Consider the following 25,441-nt stretch of genomic DNA (forward strand, 5'->3'; position numbering starts at 1 on the left):
ATCATAAATGGGTGTTGAAATTTGTTGAAGGCTTTCTCTGCATCTATTGAGATGATCATATGGTTTTTCTCCTTCAATTTGTTAATATGATATATCACATTGATTGATTTACATATATTGAAGAATCCTTGCATTCCTGGAATAAATCCCACTTGATCACGGTGTATGATCTTTTTAATGTGCTGTTGGATTCTGTTTGCTAGTATTTTGTTGATGATTTTTCCATCTATGTTCATCAGTGATTTTGGCCTGTAGTTTTCTTTCTTTGTGACATCTTTGTCTAATTTTGGTATCAGGGTGATGGTGGCCTCGTAGAATGAGTTTGGGAGGGTTCTTCCCTCTGCTATATTTTGGAAGAATTTCAGAAGGATAGGTGTTAGCTCTTCTCTAAATGTTTGATAGAATTCACCTGTGAAGCCATCTGATCCTGGGCTTTTGCTTTTTGGAAGATTTTTAATCACAGTTTCAATTTCAGTGCTTGTGATTGGTCTGTTTATATTTTCTATTTCTTCTTGGTTCAGTCTTGGCAGGTTGTGCATTTCTAAGAATTTGTCCATTTCTTCCAGGTTGTCCATTTTATTGGCATATAGTTGCTTGTAGCAATCTCTCATGATCCTTTGTATTTCTGCAGTGTCAGTTGTTACTTCTCCTTTTTCATTTCTAATTCTGTTGCTTTGAGTCTTCTCCCTTTTCTTCTTGATGAGTCTGGCTAATGATTTATCAATTTTGTTTATCTTCTCAAAGAATCAGCTTTTAGTTTTATTGATCTTTGCTATTGTTTTCTTCATTTCTTTTTCATTTATTTCTGATCTAATCTTTATGGTCTCTTTCCTTCTGCTCAGTACCACCAAACCAGCTTTACAACAAATGCTAAAGGAACTTCTCTAGGCAAGAAACACAAGAGAAGGAAAAGACCTACAATAACAAACCCAAAACAATTAAGAAAATGGGAATAGGAACATACATATCAATAATTACCTTAAATGTAAATGGGTTGGGCTTCCCTGGTGGCGCAGTGGTTGAGAGTCCACCTGCTGATGCAGGGGACATGGGTTCATGCCCTGGTCCGGGAAGATCCCACATGCCGTGGAGCAGCTAGGCCCATGAGCCATGGCCGCTGAGCCTGTGCGTCTGGAGCCTGTGCTCCGCAACTGTAGAGACCACAACAATGAGAGGCCCGCATACCGCAAAAAAAAAAAAAAAAAAAAAATGTAAATGGATTAAATGCTCCCACCAAATGACACAGACTGGCTGAATGGATAGAAAAACAAGATCCGTATATATGCTGTCTACAAGAGACCCACTTCAGACCTAGGGACACATACAGACTGAAAGTGAGGGGATGGAAAAAGATATTCCATGCAAATGGAAATGAAAAGAAAGCTGGAGTAGCAATTCTCATATCAGACAAAATAGACTTTAAAATTAAGACTATTACAGGAGACAAAGAAGGACACTACATAATGATCAAGGGATCGATCCAAGAAGAAGATATAACAATTGTAAATATTTATGCACCCAACGTAGTAGCACCTCAATACATAAGGCAAGTACTAACAGCCATAATGGGAAATCGACAGCAACACAATCATGGTAGGCAACTTTAACACCCCACTTTCACCAATGGACAGATCATCCAAAATGAAAATAAATGAGGAAACACAAGCTTTAAATGATACATTAAACAAGATGGACTTAATTGATATTTATAGAACATTCCATCCAAAAACAACAGAAAACACATTTTTCTCAAGTGCTCATGGAACATTCTCCAGGATAGATCGTATCTTGGTCACAAATAAGGCTTTGGTAATTTAAGAAAATTGAAATCGCATCAAGTATCTTTTCCGACCACAGTGCTATGAGACTAGATATCAATTACAGGAAAAGATCTGCAAAAAATACAAACACATGGAGGCTAAACAATATACTACTTAATAACCAAGAGATCACTGAAAAAATCAAAGAGGAAATCAAAAAATACCTAGAAACAAATGACAATGAAAACATGATGACCCAAAACCTATGGGATGCAGCAAAAGCAGTTCTAAGAGGGAAGTTTATAGCAATACAATCCTACCTTAAGAAACACGAAACATCTCAAAAAAACAACCTAACCTTGCACCTAAAGCAATTGTAGCTAACGTTTTTTTGGGGGGTTTTTTGTGGTTTTTTTTTTGCGGTATGCAGGCCTCTCACTGTTGTGGCCTCTCCCGTTGCGGAGCACAGGCTCCGGACGCACAGGCTCAGCAGCCATGGCTCACGGGCCTAGCTGCTCCGTGGCATGTGGTATCTTCCCAGACCAGGCCACAAACCCGTGTCTCCTGCATCGGCAGGTGGACTCTCAACCACTGCGCCACCAGGGAAGCCCTGTAGCCTATGTTTTTCACTATGTGTGTCTTCCTGCTTCTGCCTCCAAACTAACTTACTTTATTGGCAAGTGTATTTGTTTTTTAGCCCACTGATATTGGCAAATTGTGCATTCTTTCCCCACTTTTTCATAATGCAGATTCTTTTGATGTTACAAACTTTATTACTGTGTTATTATAGGTGGAGCTGGTGGAGGAAACTCGACAGCTAGATTCCACTTACTTCAGAAAGCTACAGGCTTTGCATAAAGAGACAGTTTCCAAGAAAGCTGAGGTAAGAAACTCTGTACTTAGAAAAACAAAGATTTTAACCTAGAAAGAGGATTATCACTGCATATATTGGGGGGGGGGAACGGGGGGGAGTAGAGATCGTATATTGAGGAATTCATGTATTGATAAAGTAGGGGTCAGGCAGTTTCATTTTCTGCTGCTTCTTTGCCCAACATGCTGCATTTGACAGGTATCACATTTTTTTGACACATTTAACAACAAAGCCAGAAAAATAAAGCAGATGAAGTAGCATAGGGAGCCAAGATACACGTTTGCCTTAGCTAAGAGCCTTCAAGCCACATTATATTCCTTTGAACATTACTGGTTATTTTCTGTATGGCAGCAGCGCTATTTGTTGTCAAGTCACAAAAGAATTAAATTGAGTTTTCTAAACAGAAAAAGAAGTGTTGTGTGACAGCAGTAAGCAAAATAATAAAGAAAAAATATGGAAAGGCTTTAATAGAGTCAATAAAAAGATCATAGGATTGACTAGGATATTAAAGTGTTATTTGCAAATTTGTGATTGGCTAAGTAAACCATGATAGATCCATAAGGCCATAAGATTAAATGTGTGTATCTACATAGAAATGACAGTTTAGATTCATATTTATTGACATGGAAAATGCTCCCGACATATTATTATATAAAAATGTGGGGAACAAAAATACTGGTATCGGGGCTTCCCTGGTGGCACAGTGGTTGAGAATCCGCCTGCCAATGCAGGGGACACGGGTTTGAGCCCTGGTCCGGGAAGATCCCACATGCCGCGGAGCAGCTAAGCCCGTGCGCCACAACTACTGAGCCTGCACTCTAGAGCCTGCGAGCTACAACTGCCAAAGCCCGTGCGCCTAGAGCCCGTGCTCTGCAACAAGAGAAGCCACCGCAGTGAGAAGCCTGCACACTGCAATGAAGAGTAGCCCCCGCTCGCCGCAACTAGAGAAAGCCTGCGCGCAGCAACAAAGACCCAACGCAGCTAAAAATAAATAAATAAATAAATTTAAAAAATTAAATAAAAGACCAAACTCATTTAAAAAAACAAAAAAAAAAAACACTGGTATCGGGTAATCCTATTCACCTAAAATTATACATGCATTCCTAGGTGTATACATATATGGAAAGAGGGCTATCTGGAAAAATGTTCATCAAAATATTAAAAATAGTTAGCTCTGAGTGGTAAGGTTTCAGGTGATTTTTTAATTTTCTACTTTGTACCTATCTGAAATCTTTATTCTTTTGCAGTAAAGTTTTACACAAACAGTAAAGCTATTTTTTAAATGTAACCTTCGTGTTATTGCCTTATAAACACAGAAATTCTTTATTTGAAATTCTATTAATTAATATCTGGAAAGGATACATAAAAATTCATAAAGTTGTATCTTTAAATTTTTTTTAATTTATAATTCTATTCATAATACTTATACCTATCAAAAATTGATTTTTTGAATATAGGTAGTTTATCTCATGGTCTGATGCTTTTCAAAAAAAAATAGGGAAGTGAATTAATTATATAGGGAGTTACATAGGAAGGATTTCTGAAGAATAAGCCTCTCTAGCTCTTTGCCCTGAAGGACTTGTAAACTGTTCACAAAACATCAGAGGTATTAAAAATATCTAACAATGAACTGTTATATGAAGGAGATTACATCTAAAGTATCTTGTACTACTCTATAACATAAAAAACTTTTATAGACAAACTAATGTTTTATGTTCATGATATATCGTTAAGAAAAAGAACCAAGTTACAAAACCATACATAGTTGTATAGTCCTATTACCATTTGTAACAAACTACATGTGTGTACAAAAAAGACTAAAAGGATGCACATAAAAATGTTTGTGGTGGTTATCTCTGAAAGGTAGTACAATGTATGCTTTTTGTTTTCTTTTTATTACAAAAGATATATTACTTCTGTACCAACAAAAATAATAAAATTAATATTTTATAAGCAAGTGTATGGTAAATACTTACTAATGTTCCTGAAAAGAAGGGGATGGAATGGAAAGGAACAGAACAGAATTTGATGTGAGTTAGAACCAGATTCTAGATTCTTTACCCAGTTCTACCATTGGACTGATAAATGCCATTGGCCTAATAGTTAATTTTTATTTCAGTTTCTCTTTAAATTTGGAAAATAATTTGTTGTATTTAAGAGATTTTTATGAAAAGTATTATTTCACTAGGACACTACTTGTGAAATTGGATCTGGTATTTCACCACTTCCTCATGTCTCTAAACAAACAGAATACTGGAATAATGTTCCTGCAGAATATAGGCATTTTAATTTTAATGATCTGCTTAACAACAAACTGGAGTTTGAACATTTCCATCAGTTTCTTGAGGCTCATTCTTCAAGGTAAGGAACATAACCATTTTAAAATTTATTTCTCTGTTAAAGTATTTTTCTAAACTGTTACTTCTTTAAGATACTTGTTTTGATTCAACATATGATAAAAATGGTTTGGTGCTAGATTTTACCCATTTCAGTAAAGATTAATGAAACCTGTATGGATAACTTTTTGTTGGGAATTGCATTTTGATAATAACAGCCTCCAAAATGTTATTTTAAGTGGTCAAACAATATTTGTTGATACTTTTACCATTGGCTAAATTAAAACACCAGTACACCTATTCTGATGTTTCTTTCTTTTGCATTTTTCTAAACAGGTGCTCTAATGACTCTTTCTGAGAAGTTTCTCTTTTATATTTCATTAAGCTATTGAAATTACTGTACTATTTTGTGATTTTCATTAGTTAATACATAAATGAAACATTATAGTTTTGCATAGAATCTTGGTACCTTATGACACATTTATCTAATATAAACTGAAGTATTAATCATATTTTTTCCAATAATTTTCTCCCAAGTTAACAAAACTGGTTAGACCTGGGAGCCAAATTTCACGTATATAGTTCCGCTTTGTGGTGATAATTATTCTAAATTTAGCAGGTTGCCAAATAGACATGCAATAGGTGGAAATTTTTCCATATTTGAAATTGATAATACTAGTTCATCATTAATGGAAGAACTCTGAGACCCACTCTACCAGTATGGTGGTAGATTCTTCTCTGATCCCAGCACTCCTTGTATTCATTCATATATTTAGCCAGGATAAGACAATATTAATAATAATATTAATAATATTGTACTCATTAGTTTCGTGGTCTAATCGGTTGTGCTAACTACTCAATACAGCCCTTTCTAAATTCTGTCAAAACAACAACTTGTTTGGTGTTTAATAGAATTGAAAGAAATAAATAAGAAGGGCTGTACTTTTTCATTTTAGCATGGACCTTATGTGCTGGACAGACATTGAACAGTTCCGAAGAATAACTTACAGAGATCGAAAGCAAAGGGAGGCAAAATCTATGTACATTAAAAACAAGTACCTTAATAAAAAATATTTCTTTGGACCCAACAGTCCAGCTTCTCTATATCAACAGGACCAGGTATCAACATGGAGACATATTGTCTACATTTAAGTATGAAAACTAGTAATTTATTTCTTTTTGCCAACAATCTGAGCGTCTTTTTTTCTTTTGCTTTTATAACTTATATGTTAGACACTTTTGATATCTTTTTTTAGGTATTAATAATTATCTACAAATGTCTTTTTTTTAAAATAAAGGCTGCCTTCCTTTATTTACTAATTTTTTTCCATAATTTAAAAAATTTATTTATTCATTTATTTATTTATTTGGCTGCACCAGGTCTCAGTTGCAGCATGCGGGGTCTTTACTTGCGGCATGTGGGATCTTTAGTTGAGCCATGCGAACTCTTAGTTGCAGTATGTGGGCTGTAGTTCCCTGACCAGGGGTCGAACCCTGGCCCCCTGGATTGGGAGCGTGGAGTCTTAACCACTGGACCATCAGGGAAGTCCGTCTACAGATGCCTTAAAATTCAGTCAAGTATTATATATTATTAAAACTGCGTTGTTTCTAAAATAATCTATGGAATAAAAATAACTTTCATTCATCCACTCACCCATTCATTCAGCAAATATGGGTGCCTGTGATATGCCAGACGCTGTTCTAGGTGCTCAGGATAAGTGGTAAACAAGGAGGACAAAGTCCTTGCAGCTTTCAAAAGCAGAAAAACAGCCATTATCAGCCATTAAGCCCCATCTCTACCTGTTTTCTGTTCTTCTCTTACCTGAAACTACTCCAGACATAACTGATTTTTGAAAAATCCTGTTTGCCATTGTACTGTCTCCCCAAACAATTTTTATTGACCAGGAACATAGATTTTCCATTTTGTTGAGCCAATATCATATGGCTTTAATCACAACTTATTAATAACTAGACGGTGTCATTATTTACAGCAAAAATGTCAGATTGGGATTCAGCAGTGGTTTTGAGTGTTCATGTAATTGATCACATGAGATATGGCTCAATTTTAATGCCTTTGAAATATAAAATTAAGTGTTATAATTTATTTAACCTGAAGTTTGCTAATACTAGAAGTTTGCTAGATCAAAGGTGTAGCATTTGAGTTCTTTATTTTTGTAGTTTAAAAGGATGCATACCCTGATGGCATACACTTGTAAAATACAAATCTCAGATTAATTCAATAAATTAAAGAAAAATTCAGAGCTATTCACAAGTGGGGCATACCAAATTAAAAATCTAGATCTTTGGGGGGAAAATAAACAAAAGTCCTTGGGAGTAAGAGGGAGAAGAAATTCTAGAATTAAGCAACCTTAACAAAAATGTCTTGCCATTAGTTCCCTGAGATACAAATCTGGTATGTATTAGCAAAAGTGGCTGGGAGTATCTCAATAAGCATAAGTATGAAATAAACACATGGAAAGCATTTGTTTTCTATTTGGCTTGTGCTACATTGTGTGAGGTTTCATGGTATCTGATGCTACTGTGTGAACCTTCCATAGTAAAACTTGCTGAGAATTAAAAATTCAGTGGAAAAAGTCACCCATTGCCGTCATAGCAAATGACTGTGCTTACTACAGAGGAGTTTTCCAAATGACCCTTCTTCCTCATCTTTGTCTTTACTTTTATTTTTATTTACCTATTTTATACTTAAGGATTTCTGCATTGCCTTATGTTTTATACAGACCATGCTGGTTCTAATCCTAGTTGTGTGGCCAATTTGCAGTTTGATTAGCAAAGTAGTCTTCTCTTATTCTCTTTTCTTCTTATTTTTATACAGAAACCGTATTATTATTAATATTATTTGATTAATATTATTAAAGGATGGCTAAGAGAGTTTCTCTTTTTTATATAAAACAGTATTATTATTAGGATTAAGTTAATCTTATTAATCAAATGAGAGCTAAGACTCCAATGAGGAGTCCAGTTTTTTTCTGTGTACAAAAAACTCACCCAGGGCCTCCCTGGTGGCGCAGTGGTTGAGAGTCCGCCTGCCGATGCAGGGGATACGGGTTTGTGCCCCGGTCTGGGAGGATCCCATATGCCACGGAGCGGCTGGGCCCGTGAGCCATGGCCGCTGAGCCTGTGCGTCCGGAGCCTGTGCTCCGCAACGGGAGAGGCCACAACAGTGAGAGGCCCGCGTACAGCAAAAAAAAAAAAAAAAAAAAAAAAAAAAACTCACCCATTTTGAATGGTATATACACAGAAACAGGATGATTTATAGTAGGAATTGGCCATTAGTATTGTTTTTTAATTAATTAATTTTTATGGCCCTTAGTATCGTGGAAGCCAGTAATTATAAAGAAGGAAGATTTTGGCCACAGAGAAATTGTCTTATAAAAGGGATACCTGTGCAAGTCAGAGACTATTGTCTGTATAACCTGGCCTTTTTCTACTTCCTGCTATCTCTGTTTTCTTCTTTGAGGTTGTTGGAACGGCCCTACATTGCTACCACCACCATCATTCCACCATCTCCAGCCCAATGTTTATTGGTAACATGCATATTTATAATGTCTGAGTCAAGGTTGTCTCTTAACTAATTAATGCCTTATTTTTCTCAGACAAAAGAAAATGCCTTCTCAAACAAGTCCATTTGAGTAGAATCAGAGATTCATAGAATATTAGACCTAGAAGAGAACTTAGAAAACTAAAAGTCTAATGCCCTTATTTTACAGTTGAAGAAACTGAAGCCATGGAGAAAAAAATGGCACTGTAGTTGTCACACAGGATAGAAATCCCTGTGTTCTTTGAAATATATTATCATAAGCAAAATCATACATCTAAAACAACCATCACATAAACCACAATTCTCTGTTTGATGTTAAGGGAGTTATCTGTCTTTACTATACACAGTAAAGCCAGGAGCTATTTTAGAGAAAATGAAAATTCTGGCACCTATCAGGTGCTCAGCAAATAGTCTTGGAGTGAATGAATAAATTAATGACTATTAGCATTTCTTTACCTAAACAGAAGTTTGTTGTTTATGTTTCATTTTTATTTTCTTAGATAATGCATGTAAGTGGTGGCTGGGGAAAGATTCTCCATGAGCAGCTTGATGCAGCTGTTCTAATTGAAATTCAGAAGCATGTCCTAAATAGGCTAGAAAATGTGTGGTTGCCATTGTTTCTTGCAAGTGAACAGTTTGCAGCACGTCAAAAGATAAAGGTATGTAAATTAGTTTAACCTTGGGATAGCAACTGACAGCACCTCTCAAAGCCTCAAATGTGAAAGCCTGTTGACTCAGCCATTGTACTTCTATGGCATAGTGGTTAAGAACAGGAAGTCAGACTTCCCAAGTTTTAATCTCAACACTGCCACATATTAATTGTACAACAATAAGTTTTATAACCTTAGTGTTCTCATTTGGAAAAGAAATGGAGCTAATAAGAGTAATAGCTTCATAAGATTGTTATGAAGAGGAAACGAAATGATATATGCGTAGTTTCTTAGCATGGTGCCTGGTACACAGCAAACACTCACATACTGTCTATTAATATAGTTATTATTTTTTACATTATTGTTATCTAGTCTTCATATAAATGGGCAAGGATGTACAAAGGGGAATAGTTAAATGAATTATAAGAATTCCATACTGTGGAAAACTATGCAGTTTTCCATATAAAATGAGATTATAAAAATGAGATTTCCACATATAATGAAAGATGTTATTTATTGAGTGAAACAAGCAGGATGTAGAACAATACATAGATGATAATCCTGTTATATGTACTTACATCTATATATCTGTCTATTTATGCATTTCTCTTTCTCCTTCTCTCTGTCTGTCTATATTTATGTTTATGAACAAAGATGAAAGAAAAGATCTGCCTCCTGGGAATGGGTATGGAGAGTGTGAAGGATTTTTACTTTGTAAAGTAGGGTTTTTGTTGTTGTTGCTTTGCTTTGTTTAGTTTTTATTTTATAAGAAGCATGTATTGCTTCAATAATTTTAAATGTCATTATCACACCTAAAAACAGGCAAACCTGATCTTTACAAAAAGAACACAAGGAGAGCATGTAATTTTGGACTTCAGTGTGCAAAGCACATGCCATTAGTATTGATCAGGAAGAATGTAAAAAAGCTGCCCTCCATATTTAATTTATCAAACACTTTGAGTCTTACTTATCTAGAAATATCCTTAGTCTTCTTAGCACCTTAAGTCATGGAAAACACAGTACAGCTGGGAACATAGAACTTATAGTATGGGGAAGAAGACCTGACCTGTTTTAGGCAAAAAGTTCCTGGAAGTAAGCTTTGGGACAACTCAGATTTCCTCACTTCCTTTCTTCAGGCTAACTCTAATTGTCTGTCCAAAGCCAAGTAGAAAGATATTTGGCTCATTAATATTGTTTACCGTGTTTTCTCACTATGTTTACCACAGTAATTTTATTGTAATCTACAGCTCCTTCCTAACTTAGCAATTCTGTGTGTGGCCAGCAATATTCACTGATTCTGGCAACCTTAAGCCAAAGACAGAAGAGAAGGAAGATCAAGAATTTTTAATAAAATGATGCTGGAGCATCTCACACATTTAGGGAGAGAGTTGACACTCAAGTTTTACAAAGGCCAGGGGCCAGGACAGCCCTGGGAACCCAGCAAGAATAATTCTCAGATCTTTTCTCCAGGCTGTGGCTACCAAAAGACTCAGCAGCAGTGATTCTAGTCCCTGTCTGTCTGGATCAGTTCCTGGATCTACCTGCTATAGACAGGAAGGTAGAGTTACATAGCACAGATTTGGCAGGAGTGGTTCCCAAAAAAGGGAAAATATTGTGAATAGGCAATAACCTCAAGAAATATCTAGTGTATTACCTCCCTGTGTTGAGTAAGTTTTGTACTCTTCTAAAATTAGTTGTGGCTAGAGAATACACAAAAATTTGGGCAGTCCTAATTATCCTTCCAGCTTCAGTTTCTATGGGGCCCAAGTGAAACTGTTGTCTACCTTTGGGGCAATACACTCAGGTATTATTATCTCCATTTTGCAGATGAGGAGACTGTTAAGAGAATTTGAGTGACTTGCCCGGGGACATGGACAGGGCTTCCATTTCTAAGTCTTATCCTCTTTCTCCTGTTCTTTCTCTTATTCACACTGACCTTTACCTCATTTTTTAAAGCTGTTAAATCAATAAATGATTTCAATACTGTAGACATTCTGAATAACTCGGATAAAATCATTGGTTTGCTTCTAGGTACAGGTGAGAGACGTAGCTGAAGAGCTTTTACTACAGAAGCATGAAAGGAAAATTGGAGTCTGGAAGGCAAGTAATATTTGTTGTTATGTTCTTCCTCTTGTAAGTTCTACTGTCAAAGTATTGTTTTTCTTCCTCTTCTTGTACAGAGACGCTCATTGTAGATAATGCTTTTTTCTAAGCCACCAGATGCTGACACTGTTCTTAACTGGCTGATGGAATCTGCAGGAAAGTGTGATTCTACTAGAGCCCTCTTCTTAGAGAGTTCCTTAGCCTGCTCAACCCTAGAAGTGTGTGATTGGACTTTAAATGTGTATTTTTAGTTGTTTTGCTTGTGATGGATTTATTGAGACAGGCTGATCATTCCAGCATATGGTAGTTTATTTATTATTGGGAGTGGTTTACACACAAAGAATGGGGAGTATGCAGCAGAATCAGCAACTTAAATTATCTTACATTATCCTCTTTATTTGGAATTACATTTTAACTTTAAAAGAATTAAGATAGCTATCATTTTGGTGATTATTTAAACCACTACAATATGATACCTAGCTAGAAATTGCCTATTTTGCTTCTTAACAAGCATGATAAACACAGTCTTCTTTCTGAGCCTACAAATGTATGTGTATTCGTCCTTCTATAGGTCTTGATAAAATGTCAAACTAGACCCAGGTGACCCCCTACAACCTAACAAAGATAAAAATCTATTCGACCGTTAGAGGAGCATATGTATCTGTTAGGATGCTTTTTTCCTGTATTTTCCTCTTGAAAGGAAACAAACTGTTCTTATATTTGTCCTTTGCTATGTATTTTTTAAAAATACTAAATAGAATGGGCTTATATGTCATATTATCGTGCATTATATATTATGTTATTTTCTGTTTAGTTAAATTACGGGTTTTAGTTAAATTACTAAGTTTTAGTATCTTAAGAAGCAGGTCTTAAAACATTATTTGTTGAGTGGGTTTTAAATAAACATCCCAGTCTAATACATAGTTGTTCCTATTTATAGGGTTGTAATTTTAATATGGGCCATCTGGTGATGGTCTTAACTTTTTGTCCTTGGAACACCACATGTGCCTCACTAAAATAGTGATAGACATCTATTCACTTTATTTGGGGTAAAGGCACCACCATTCATCTAGAGTGCCTGGAGTTGCCTTCGCTTTTCAGTTTCCAACTCAGATGTCATCCTCAAAGTCCTTCTCTGTAAAGCTCTTACTCCTCCAGGCAGAATTAGTTACTCCTTCCTTTGCATTCCCATAGACTTTTTACATAGCTCTCTTAAAACACTTATATTGTTGGTCACATATGATTTGTTTCAAGAAACTTATTTTATGCATTGTCAGTAATGGATATTTATCGTGTGCAATGAATATTTGTCATTGATTACTATAATTCCTAAGTTCATCTAAAATATTGCCTTTAGAATGATGCTTCCTTGCATGGTTGTAGGCTAAACTCAGATTTGGGGCACTTCAATAAATTTATCAAATGAAAAAAAATCTATTCAGTAAATTCAATAAAATCTATTATTTTTTTTAATCTGAGAAGGTAAAAGAGGATGAATATGTGATCTAAAATGGTCAAGGTAAAAGAAGTAGACATCATATACTTCAGAATTGTGAAGATAAAATAAGTAATACCTTTAAACATTAGTAAAACAACATGGCTTTTTTGTTGTGTAAAGTGAATCCTGGGTCAGAGAAAGCTTATTATTAAAAATATGCACTGATAATTATTTCCTCCAGTTATTATTAATAGTAATTTATTATTAAAATAATCTAAAGATGTCTCACCTAAAAACATGATTTTTTGGGAATTCCGTGGCAGTCCAGTGGTTAGGACTCAGCACTTTCACTGCTGTGGCCCAGGTTCGATCCCTGGTCAGGAAACTAAAATCCCACAAGTGGCACAACGTGGCCAAAAAAAAAAAAACACCACGATCTTTCTAAGATAGAATTATAGTGAAGCTCCACAGTAAATTTCCTATTTAAATTAATAAGATTAATTGGTAATTTTTTCTAAAATTTTTGAAAAATATCTTAAATGTTCAACTGTTTTTACTTTTTAAAAGGCAGGAAAATTATATATTAATGTATAACATATAATATATATAATTATAAAATAATAATATATAATTATAACATTATGATTACTTTGTTCTGTTTAAGCACAGAACTCATACTGTACACCAAAGTGTAGTTTTTCACCATAGTCCCAAACTGTAATGATTGTTAACATTCTTAATGTACTCATATGTTCTAAGTCATCCAATCATTTCTTTTTCTCTCCACCTCTTAAAAACCTGATGCCATAAAAATACAACGGAGACAAAAGGGAGAACAGAGGGGGAAAGCTGCCAAATTCTATTTATCCATGCCGTAAATTTCAACAGCCAAAAATAAAGGAGATAGAAGTTGGTAATTTTTAGCCTAATAAATGACTTTATTATTAACTTTTAGAACACAGCTAATTTTCTGTATTCTCTGATTTGGACAGCCTGTGGAGAGTAAGTGGATATCGTCATCTTGTGAAATCACTGCTTTCCGTAAAGCATTATTGAATCCAGTTACAGCAAGACAGTTTCAACGGTTTGTGGCTCTAAAAGGAGATTTATTGGAAAATGGGGTGCTCTTTTGGCAAGAAGTACAAAAGTATAAGGTATTGTGTTAGAAGCTGGAGAAAACCACCTCTTTTTGAGGAGGAGATGCATTAACATATCAGTTTCCTAACTTTTTGGACAAGATTTGTATAAGATATCCCAACTTTGATGTTTTCATACCAATGTGTAAATATTGAGGTATCTATTGTTCTGTGTTAGATACATTTATTATTACACAGTGAAAAGTAAGAGTTAGCCCTGAAATGATAGTATTAGGTTTTTCAAGGTTTCACGTATATTATGATCTAATGAGAATCTTCCTGAAAAGTTTTGACTATATTTTTGCATATTGCTTATCTATAAATATACTATACACATTTTTGCTGAAGATATTCATATTCAGTACTTTAACCAAGACCTGTTTACAAGAATTCCTCCTAACCATATTTGCAGCAATAGTAATAAAAGACAGTGGATTACAGATAAATAAACCAACAGAGATGAGAGAGGCTTTACTATTAGAATGGCCAAATTCTTAAAATAAATAAGTGAAAGAACAAGTTATTAGGTGCAAAAGCATTTTATTGTCAGGTTTAAGTGTTTGGTGGAATCCTATAGAATCTGTACATTGAAGAGGAGGAAAGGACTTCCTAGGTTATGTAATCTAGACTTGAATACAGGAATGTTGTCTAGAAATACTTAAGAGTAGGCATCCTTGCTCCCAGGGTTAGCAGGCTCATTTCCTTGCAAGCAGCCTATTTAATCCCATTATAAAAGTAGGGAGTAAAACGAAAGCTGGAATTTAAGAGGATAATGCTTTCAATTGGCCTATAATCTACGTATGTATAATATTATGCAGTACTAATACTTTGCAGCATATTTACTCTATATAGTTAGTAGTTGCTCAATACAATCTTACTTCCAGACTTTCTCCAGCATTTTATGAAACTGTTTTCTACCCTTTTCTGTTATCACCAGTTTTTGTACCTTTGTCAACATAGAAATTTCCTCAGGAAAAAAAAAAGAATTTTGAGATAAGTTTTTTTTAAATCTATCACAAGATAAGTAATACTAAGATAATTTTTTTGAAAATTAAAAAGGAGGTAGAGTCTGTTTTCCATAACAGGAAATTATTATGAGTGAGCAGAACAGTCTTTAAGCTAAAATGAACATGAGTAAGTCCAACCCTGCTAGGATAAGAGGTAATGAGATAAACCGGGCAAAATAAGCATTTAAGAAAACATAGACTCATACATAATCAGCCCTTAACTTTGTGACTGTTTCTCCTTCAAGGCTGCCCTTGGTCTTCATTTACATATCTTTTCTGTGGTATAGAACGGAAGACATATTATACTAGGTAGCTATTAAAAATCTTGCTTTAAGGGTGAATTTGTTTATTCAGTAAGCACTTACTAAATCACTAATATGCCAACTATTATGCTAGATTGTAGGAATAAAAAAAATGGATAAAATACACTGCCCTCCTTCGAAGAGGGAATCATCCATGAAAACAAAATATCATGAAATAACATTGATTATGATCCCTGTTCTAACTAGTTATAATTTGGGCACAGAGGGGAAAATGATTCAGGGAGGGTGGTAGCTCAGGGAGGTCTCAACAGAAGTGACGATACTTATAGGGAACTCTACTCAATACTCTGTAATGACCTATATGGGAAAAGAATCTGAAAAAAAGTGGTTATATGTATATGCATAACTGATTCACATCGCTGTACAGCAGAAACTAACACAACATTGTAAATCAACTATACTCCAACAAAAATTCAAAAAAAAAGAAGTGGGACTTTCCTGGTGGCGCAGTGGTTAAGAATCTGCCTGCCAATGCAGGGGAAACGGGCCTGAGCCCTGGTCTGGGAAGATCCCACATGCTGCAGAGCAACTAAGCCCATGCACCACAACTACTGAGCCTGCACTCTAGAGCCCGTGAGCCACAGCTGCTGAGCCCATGTGCCACAACTACTAAAGCCCACGTGCCTAGAGCCCGTGCTCCGCAACAAGAGAAGCCACCACAGTGAGAAGCCCACGCACTGCAACAAAGAGTAGCCCCTGCTTGCTGCAACTAGAGAAAGCCCATGAGCAGCAACGAAGACCCAAACAGCCAAAAATAAATAAATGAATAAATTAATTAAAAATAAATAAATAAATAAGAAGTGATGATACTTGAATTGGGTCTTGAAGAAGTTTGCCAGGGGGAAAGCATTCCACCTAGCAAGTCTTACTGTGCTCACTTTTATATGGCTTACTAATATTAAGTGTTTACATCTGTCAGATATTACCTTAATGCTTTTCATGTAATAACGACTTTATTCTTTATAAGAATCCTAGGTCAAAGCTGTTAATTCTCACCATTTTACAGATGAAGAAGCTAAGGCACAGAGAAGTTAAGAAAATTCTGACATCATACAGCTAATTAAGTAGTAGAGCTGGAATTTGAACCAAGACATTCTATTGCTAAAGCTTGTGCCCTTAACCACTAAGTTATGCTCCCTCCCAGTGATGATTGTAGTAATATGTAAAGAGATGGCTACAGTGATCTTAATCAAACATTATTCTGAATTGCGAAAAATTGGAAAGAACCCTGATGTGTACAACAACAGGACATTGGTTATTTTAATTATGATACATCTATACAGTAGAATACTCTGCAGCCATTAAAAAGTATGCTATAGGAGATTAATCAATGAGAAAAGGTATTCTTATTGATTTTTTTAAAACCTAGCTACTAGAAAGCAGTATGATTCAATATAAAGTGTGTGTGTTTGTGTGTGTGTGTGTGTGTGTCCGTCCCCATAGAGAAAAGACCTGAAGGAAATATACATCCAAGAAATACTTTTTCAGCACATATCAAGGGCCAGGCTAAATCCTGAAGGTACAGCTGTGATCAAAACAGCCTTTTCTGGGCTCCCCTGGTGGCGCAGTGGTTGAGATTATGCCTGCCGATGCAGGGGACACGGGTTCATGCCCCGGTCTGGGAAGATCCCACATGCCACGGAGTGGCTGGGCCCGTGAGCCATGGCCGCTGAGCCTGTGCGTCCAGAGCCTGTGCTCTGCAACCGGAGAGGCCACAACAGTGAGAGGCCCGCATACCGCAAAAAGAAAAACAAAAAACAGTCTTTTCTTTCAGGGCTTACAGTGTTAGGGGAGGGACAGACAAGTGGTAGGCAAGGTGATTATAAGAGTGTGATTAGTGTAGTGGTGGGAGAAGCACAGGGTAAAATGGAAGTACCTAAGATGGCCATCTCCTGGACTGAGGGAGACACAGAAAGTTTACTAGAGGACAGTACAGTTGAACCTTGAACAACAACAAAAATTCCGCTTATATCTGAATTTTTTTCAATAAATTCAGACTACAGTACTTCACAATCCACTGCTGGTTGAATCCAAGGATGTGGAACCACAGATGCAGATGGCCAACTGTAAAGTTATACGTGGATTTCCAACTGCGAGGCAGGGCTGGTGCCCCTAACCCCCACGTTATTCAACGGTCAACTATGTGCTTAACACATAGGCCTTAACAATAGGTAAAAGTGAACTCGGCTAAAAGTATAGTAGGGCAGAACAACTAGAAAAATACCAATCCTGATTCTATCTAAATTCTATCTCTATACTCTTAAAATTAAAACCGTATAATTTCACAAATTTGTTTCTATTTCATAATCCTTATATTCCATAATAATAAGCCAGGCTCACCAAATATATGATCATTTCCCTAGTAATGGCAAAAAATTTAATTTTTGGCAACATACCAAACATATGTGTTATAAATAGGCATTTTCAGAGGGAATACTAAATTGAGTAAAGAATGCTAACTGTTATCTCAGTGTAACATTTATATCAAGATTTTTCACATATAACTTATGCCAAATTTATATATGTAAAGTTTTATATGGCAAGCTCTAGAAATGTTCTTTCTTTAATACTGTCTGTAAGATAGTTATTACAATGAATGTCATACAGTAACTACTTAATAAATGTTGGCTTATTTCTGGCCTAGAATTACAAGTTTCCAAATTTGTGTGCTTTCTAGTGATTTAGAGAACAATGTCTTTGATAAAAAATGTCATAATTCAAGCTAAGCTACCTCTTTATTTTAAAAAGTGATAGCCTTACATCTGTGACATAAAACTGGGTCTTTTTTTTGTGTGTGTGTGGTATGTGGGCCTCTCACTGTTGTGGCCTCTCCCATTGCGGAGCACAGGCTCCGGACGCACAGGCCCAGCGGCCATGGCTCACGGGCCCAGCCGCTCCGCGGCATGTGGGATCTTCCCAGACCAGGGCACGAACCCGTTTCCCCTGCATCGGCAGGCGGACTCTCAACCACTGCGCCACCAGGGAAGCCCAAAACTAGGTCTTTTTAATGTACAATTACTATTTTAAAATTCTTTAGCTATAAAGATGATAATGCAATAGGTCATCTGAAAAAATATAGATCCTAAGAGATGCATAATAATACACCTGTAACCACCAGCATTCCCACTTGTGCTGCTAGACTTTTGAGCCTAAATCACCTTGCTGTAGAAGCAGTTATGGTAGAAAAAGCTTTTGCATCCACCTGTAAGTTGAGTAAGGTGCCTATTCTCAGTGCTCTCCTAGGGCCCTGTGTATACCTTTATCATTACCACTTATTAACTATCTCAGATTGGAAAAATGTTTTTCATGCTTCTCTTCCAGTAGAAATTTCTTTGAACATCTTTATTGGAGTATAATTTCTTTACAATGGTGTGTTAGTTTCTGCTGTATAACAAAGTGAATCAGCTAAATGTATACATATATCCCTACATGCCCTTCCTCTTGAGTCTCCCTCCCACCCTCCCTATCCCACCCCTCTAGGTGGTCACAAAACACTGAGCTGATCTCGCTGTGCGATGCAGCTTCTTCCCACTAGCTATCTATTTTACATTTGGTCGTGTATATATGTCATTGCTACTCTCTCACTTTATCCCAGCTTACCCTTACCCCTCCCCATGTCCTCAAGTCCATTCTCTATGTCTGCGTCTTTATTCCTGTCCTGCCCCTAGGTTCGTCAGAACCTTTTTTTTTTTTTCTATTCCATATATATGCGTTAGCATACGGTATTTGTTTTTCTCTTTCTGACTTACTTCACTCTGTATGACAGACTCTAGGTCCATCCACCTCACTACATGTAACTCAATTTCGTTTCCTTTTATGGCTGAGTAATATTCCATTGTATATATGTGCCACATCTTCTTTATCCATTCATCTGTCAGTGGACACTTAGGTTGCTTCCATGACCTGACTATTGTAAATAGAGCTGCAATGAACATTGTGGTACATGACTCTTTTTGAATTATGGTTTTCTCAGGGTATATGCCCAGTAGTGGGATTGCTGGGTCATATGGTAGTTATATTTTTAGTTTTTTTTAAGGAATCTCCATACTGTTCTCCATAGTGGCTGTATCAATTTACATTCCCACCAACAGTGCAAGAGGGTTCCCTTTTCTCCACACCCTCTCCAGCATTTATTGTTTGTAGATTTTTTGACAGTGGCCATTCTGACCAGTGTGAGGTGATACCTCATTGTAGTTTTGATTTGCATTTCTCTAATGATTAGTGATGTTGAACATTCTGTCATGTGATTGTTGGCAATCTGTATATCTTCTTTGGAGAAATTTCTGTTTAGGTCTTCTGCGCATTTTTGGATTGGGTTGTTTGTTTTTTTGTTATTGAGCTGCCTGAGCTGTTTATATATTTTGGAGATTAATCCTTGGTCAGTTGCTTCATTTGCAAATATTTTCTCCCATTCTGAGGGTTGTCTTTTTCACCTTGTTTATGGTTTCCTTTGCTGTGCAAAAGCTTTTAAGTTTCATTAGGTCGCATTTGTTTATTTTTGTTTTTATTTCCATTTCTCTAGAAGATGGGTCAAAAAGGATCTTGCTGTGATTTGTGTCATAGAGTGTTCTGCCTATGTTTTCCTCTAAGAGTTTGATAGTGTCTGGCCTTACATTTAGGTCTTCAATCCATTTTGAGTTTATTTTTGTGTATGGTGTTAGGGAGTGTTCTAATATCATTCTTTTACATGTAGCTGTCCAGTTTTCCCAGTACCACTTATTGAAGAAGCTGTCTTTTCTCCATTGTATATTCTTGCTTCCTTCATCAAAGATAAGGTGACCATATGTCCGTGAGTTTATCTCTGGGCTTTCTATCCTGTTCCATTGATCTATATTTCTGTTTTTATGCCAGTACCATAGTGTCCTGATTACTGTAGCTTTGTAGTAAAGTCTGAAGTCAGGGCGCCTGATTCCTCCAGCTCCGTTTTTCTTTCTCAAGATTGCTTTGGCTATTCGGGGTCTTTTGTGTTTCCATACAAATTGTGAAAAAAATTTTTCTAGTTCTGTGAAAAATGCCATTGGTAGTTTGATAGGGATTTCATGAAATCTGTAGATTGCTTTGGGTGGTAGAGTCATTTTCACAATGTTGATTCTTCTAATCCAAGAACATGGTATATCTCTCCATCTGTTTGTATCATTTTTAATTTCTTTCATCAGTGTCTTATAGTTTTCTGCATACAGGTCTTTTGTCTCCTTAAGTAGGTTTATTTCAGCTATTTTATTCTTTTTGTTGTAATGGTAATTGGGTGTGTTTCCTTAATTTCTCTTTCAGGTTTTTCATCATTAGTGTATAGGAATGCAAGAGATTTCTGTGCATTAATTTTGTATCCTGCTACTTTACCAAATTAATTGATTAGCTCTAGTAGCTTTCTGGTAGAATCTTTAGGATTCTCTATGTATAGTATCATGTCATCTGTAAACGGTGACAGCTTTACTTCTTTTCTAATTTGGATTCCTTTTATTTCTTTTTCTTCTCTGATTGCTGTGGCTAAAACTTCCAAAACTATGTTGAATAATAGCGGTGAGAATGGGCAACCTTGTCTTTTCCTGATCTTAGAGGAAATAGTTTCAGTTTTTCACCATTGAGAACAATGTTGGCTGTGGGTTTGTCATATATGACCTTTATTATGTTGAGGTAAGTTTCCTTTATGCCTACTTTCTGGAGAGTTTTTATCATAAATGGGTGTTAAATTTTGTCAAAAGCTTTTTCTGCATCTATTGAGATTGTCCTATGGTTTTTATCCTTCAGTCTGTTAATATGGTGTATCACAGTGATTGATTTGTGTATATTGAAGAATCCTTGAATTCCTGGGAGAAACCACAGTTGATCATAGTGTATGATCCTTTTAATGTGCTGTTGGATTCTGTTTGCTGGTATTTTGTTGAGGATTTTTGCATCTGTTTTCTTCAGTGATATTGGCCTGTAGTTTTCTTTTTTTGTGACATCTTTTGTCTAGTTTTGGTATCAGGGTGATAGGGGCCCCCTAGAATGAATTTGGGAGTGTTCCTCCCTCTGCTATATTTTGGAAGAGTTTGAGAAGGATAGGTGTTAGCTTTTCTCTAAATGTTTGATAAAATTCACCTGTGAAGCCATCTGGTCCTGGGCTTTTGTTTATTGGAAGATTTTTAATCACAGTTTCGATTTCAGTGCTTGTGATTGGTCTGTTTATATTTTCTATTTCTTCCTGGTTCAGTCTCGGAAGGTTGTGCTTTTATAAGAATTTTTCCATTTCTTCCAGGTTGTCCATTTTATTGACATAGAGTTGCTTGTAGCAGTCTCTCATGATCCTTTGTATTTCTGCAGTGTCAGTTTTTACTTCTCCTTTTTCATTTCTAATTCTGTTGATTTGAGTCTTCTCCCTTTTTTTCTTGATGAGTCTGGCTAATGGTTTATCAATTTTGTTTATCTTCTCAAAGAACCAGCTTTAACTTTTATTGATCTTTGCTATTGTTTTCTTCATTTCTTTTTCATTAATTTCTGATCTGATCTTTATGGTGCCAGTAGATATTGAGTCTTTAAAGGACAGGTGCTGTGTCTTGGGGTTCAGCTCAGTGTCTGCCATGTAGCAGGAACTTAATAAGAATTTGTTAAGTGAGTCAAAGTAGACACTAAAGCTGCTCCTTTGCCAGGAGAAGAAACAATCAGGATTAAATGAAACCCGTATTTACGTAAGGTATGTGCATCAAAGTGTTAGGTTCCTTTAAAAGGCAGAGATTGACAGAATGGGTGGGAAAAACATGGAACTAGATGCTATCAATGAGACACACATAGATATGAAGACACAGGGTAGAAGCAAAAAAGAAAAAAAATTCTTAGGTTCTTCAAATCCAAGAGAAATAAAAGCTATGATTTTTTAAGATAGTCTTGACATGTCCCAGTAACCTCTTGACCTGAAGTTAAAATATATATATATTAACTGACAGACATATTGACACATTCTATAAAGTATTCTGTTAATGCATTAATCATATATTGTTCTACCTTTCCTCCTTGTTTAGGACTTGTGCCATTCTCATTGTAATGAGTCCCTCATCCACAAGAAGATCATGACTATTATCAACTGCTTTATTAATTCCAGTATTCCACCAGCTTTACAAATTGACATTCCATTAGAGCAAGCCCAGAAGATTATTGAACACAGGAAGGAGTTGGGACCATATGTATTTAGAGAGGCACAGGTAAGAAATCAGGGCATGTAGTAAGCATACTTTAAAATAGGTAAACAATCTAGATATTCTTTAAAAGTTTTTGCATTATTCATATTTGGCAAGGCTCTAATCCTCCTAATCCTGGGTTATTCTATTTAATTTAAAAAATGTTGCATATGCCACAGAACATAGAAACTAGTAACTTACTATTTTGTTGATGATAGTATACAGCAAATACAATTATTTAAATTCTATACTTTGACTTTGCATGGTTATCATTTTATTTCTAACTTCTAAAACTCCAGCTAATTACTCCTTCCTTTCCCACCATTCATATTTCCTTTTAAAATGTCTGCTACCACAAAAATGTGTAAAATGTGTGTCCTAAGATTTGTATATTTTTAAAGGTTGGGATATTCACATAGCTCATAAAATAAGTGAGAGGAGATTTAAGTACCCAACCAACGTAAAGTACACAAGCTCATGAAAGGAAAATCATGGCTGTTAACCTACTCAAGTTACTTCTTTTTAGGATAAATAATAGAAAACAGTGATTTGCTGAACATAATTTATTTGCATTTTGAAAAGCCTTTTAGTGATGTTGCTGAAAAATGATTAAGAAAAATACATTATAATAGGGGTAATATGGAAGGCCATGTCACAATTTAAGTGATATGAAACAGAGATTTAGGGTATGATTGCCCTTGAGCATGGAAAAAGACCATTATTCCTTAATATTCATTTGCAAGCCAGCTGTGTTCTAAGTCCTAAAAGGAACTGAAAGTAGACTCACAATCCAATTATGCATTGAATAGGCAAAAATAAAGAAGAATGATTGAGGATGTGCTAGAGAGAAATAGAAAAAACATGGTGTCAGAATTGTAGCATCTGTTAATGAAAAGATGACTTAGCCTAGCCTAGGTCTCCTGATAGCCGGGAGACCATCTAGCCTCAATTCTGATGGTGAATGTCTGGAGCTGCTTACGTAGGTTGGTTCCACCACACTGTCCAGGGATTGCAGCCAGTGAACTTTATTGGAGTCCCCTAGTTTGGCCTCCTACCTGATTTTCCAAAACAAAGCCCCAAACATATCTTAAATATGGACTTTGGAGTATCAGAAAACAAGAGAATATTTAGGGGCCTCACCTCACCAAATCTATTGTTTCTGTGTTCTGTAAGGAAGCTCAGAGAATGGCATATCTCCTACTCAGGTATGCAAGCCAGAGATCTGGTTGCCATCTTCATGTCTTCCCTATCCTTCATTCCTTACCTTTGGAGATCTTCAGTCACTAATATGTATCCGTTTATCTCCTTCTTATCTGTTATTCTATCTACTTTTCTCCAACTCCGTGCCACTACCTCAGTTCACATCTGCAATGTCTCACATTGATTACCAGAATTCCCTGCCTCTAGGATCTCTCAAAACCATTTAACTCACTGCAGACAGATCCATCTTTTCAAAATGTATATTTGATCATGTCACTTCTCTGCTTTCAATTTCAATTACTCCCCATTGTCTTCAGAATGAAGACCAAGCTCCTTACTACATATTTCTCTAGCCACATGTCTTCCCACTCCCTGCCATCTGTCTCCCAGTCTTACTGAAATATTTGTACTTCCATAAAGAGGGCTTACTTTCTTGCTTCCAGAGCTTTTTACAGTATCATCTTCTCTCTCTTATGCTTCTATGATATCTTGTATTTGTCCCTGTCAGAACACTTATCACACAGATTTGAAATTGGCTATTCTCATGCCTCACTTTCCCATCGAACTGTAAGGTCTTTGAGCCTAGGGAATGTTTCTTATTTGCCTTTGTGGCCTGTGTGCATGGCGTAGAGTAGACACTCAGTAACATTTTTGAACATATGAATGAATGATGTGAGAATAGATGGATCATGACAGGAACAGATCAAATTTGACATGAGAGCAAAGTTGAGCAAAAGGGCTGAATAGTAACTGTAAAAATTGCCTGTTTTAGTATTGTTTTCACTATAGCAGTGGTCCCCAACCTTTTTGGCACCAGGGACTGGTTTCGTGGAAGACAGTTTTTCCATGGACCGGGGGCGGGGGCATGGGTGGATGGTTTTGGGATGATTCAAGCACATTACATTTATTGTGTACATTATTTGTATTATTATTACATTGTAATATATAATGAAATAATTATACAAGTCACTATAATGCAGAATCAGTGGGAGCCCTGAGCTTGTTTTCACTTGCCACTCACTGATAGGGTTTTGATATGAATCTGCAAGCAGTTGATTTATTATGGTCTCTGTGCAGTCAAACCTCTCTGCTAATGATAATCTGTATTTGCAGCCACTCCCCGGTGCTAGCATCACCGCCTAAGCTCCACCTCAGATCATCAGGCATTAGATTCTCATAAGGAGCGCACAACCTAGATCCCTCGCATGTGCAGTTCACAGTAAGGGTCACGATCCTTTGAGAATCTAATGCCGCAGCTGATCTGACATTAGGCGGAGCTCAAGCAGTACTGTGAATGATGGGGAGCGGCTGTAAATACAGATGAAGCTTTGCTGGCTCACCCACCGCTCACCTCCTGCTGTGCAGCCCTGTCCATGGCCTGGGGGTTGGGGACCCCTGCAGTATAGCATCTGCATGTCCCCCATCTGCATTCCTAATAGCTTGAAAGTTTTCATCACTCAGCCATATTTTCACTGGCCCTTCTCACTCATACTAGAGCATTGCCCATCTGCTGGCAGTGAGCAAAGTAGCTCTATATTTATTCAAACATTTACTTATCCACAGTTTGGTTATCTTTGAAGGTTTTGGAGGTACAGGACAATTTTCATGAATAACATGTATGTTATTAACCTTAATTGCAACTTTTAGAAATAGAGCAATTTTATGTCTACCTTGAAAAATTGTATCCTAATAGGGTGACTTTTACTGGAAAGCCTTCTAGATGAAAATAAGTATATTTGAGAGCTGGAATGACTCAGGTTTTGGAGGGGTAACTGAGAAGTAGGGTCAATAGTTGGTAAATAGAGGTGGAGGAGTATTTAAGTTTAAAAAGTGCATATAAAAGCTACCATGATCATTTAACATTGGAGAAGGGGATTACTTAATTAAATGCATGGCAGATA

General features: G+C 36.3%; 1 protein-coding gene across 1 annotated transcript in view; it reads left to right on the forward strand.

Moving 5' to 3' along the window:
- RGS22 (regulator of G protein signaling 22) overlaps positions 1-25,441 on the forward strand; it is a 161,174-nt gene that overhangs the window by 101,774 nt on the left and 33,959 nt on the right. The window contains exons 16-22 of the mRNA XM_082600786.1: positions 2,551-2,643; positions 4,820-4,992; positions 5,924-6,086; positions 9,030-9,188; positions 11,211-11,279; positions 13,713-13,874; positions 22,185-22,364. Of these exons, the coding sequence (XP_082456912.1) occupies positions 2,551-2,643; positions 4,820-4,992; positions 5,924-6,086; positions 9,030-9,188; positions 11,211-11,279; positions 13,713-13,874; positions 22,185-22,364 (999 nt within the window). The remainder of the gene's footprint in view (positions 1-2,550; positions 2,644-4,819; positions 4,993-5,923; positions 6,087-9,029; positions 9,189-11,210; positions 11,280-13,712; positions 13,875-22,184; positions 22,365-25,441) is intronic.

Source organism: Mesoplodon mirus (assembly GCF_964341445.2).
Source record: "Mesoplodon mirus genome assembly, chromosome: 16".
In the NCBI taxonomy this organism is placed as follows: domain Eukaryota; kingdom Metazoa; phylum Chordata; class Mammalia; order Artiodactyla; family Ziphiidae; genus Mesoplodon; species Mesoplodon mirus.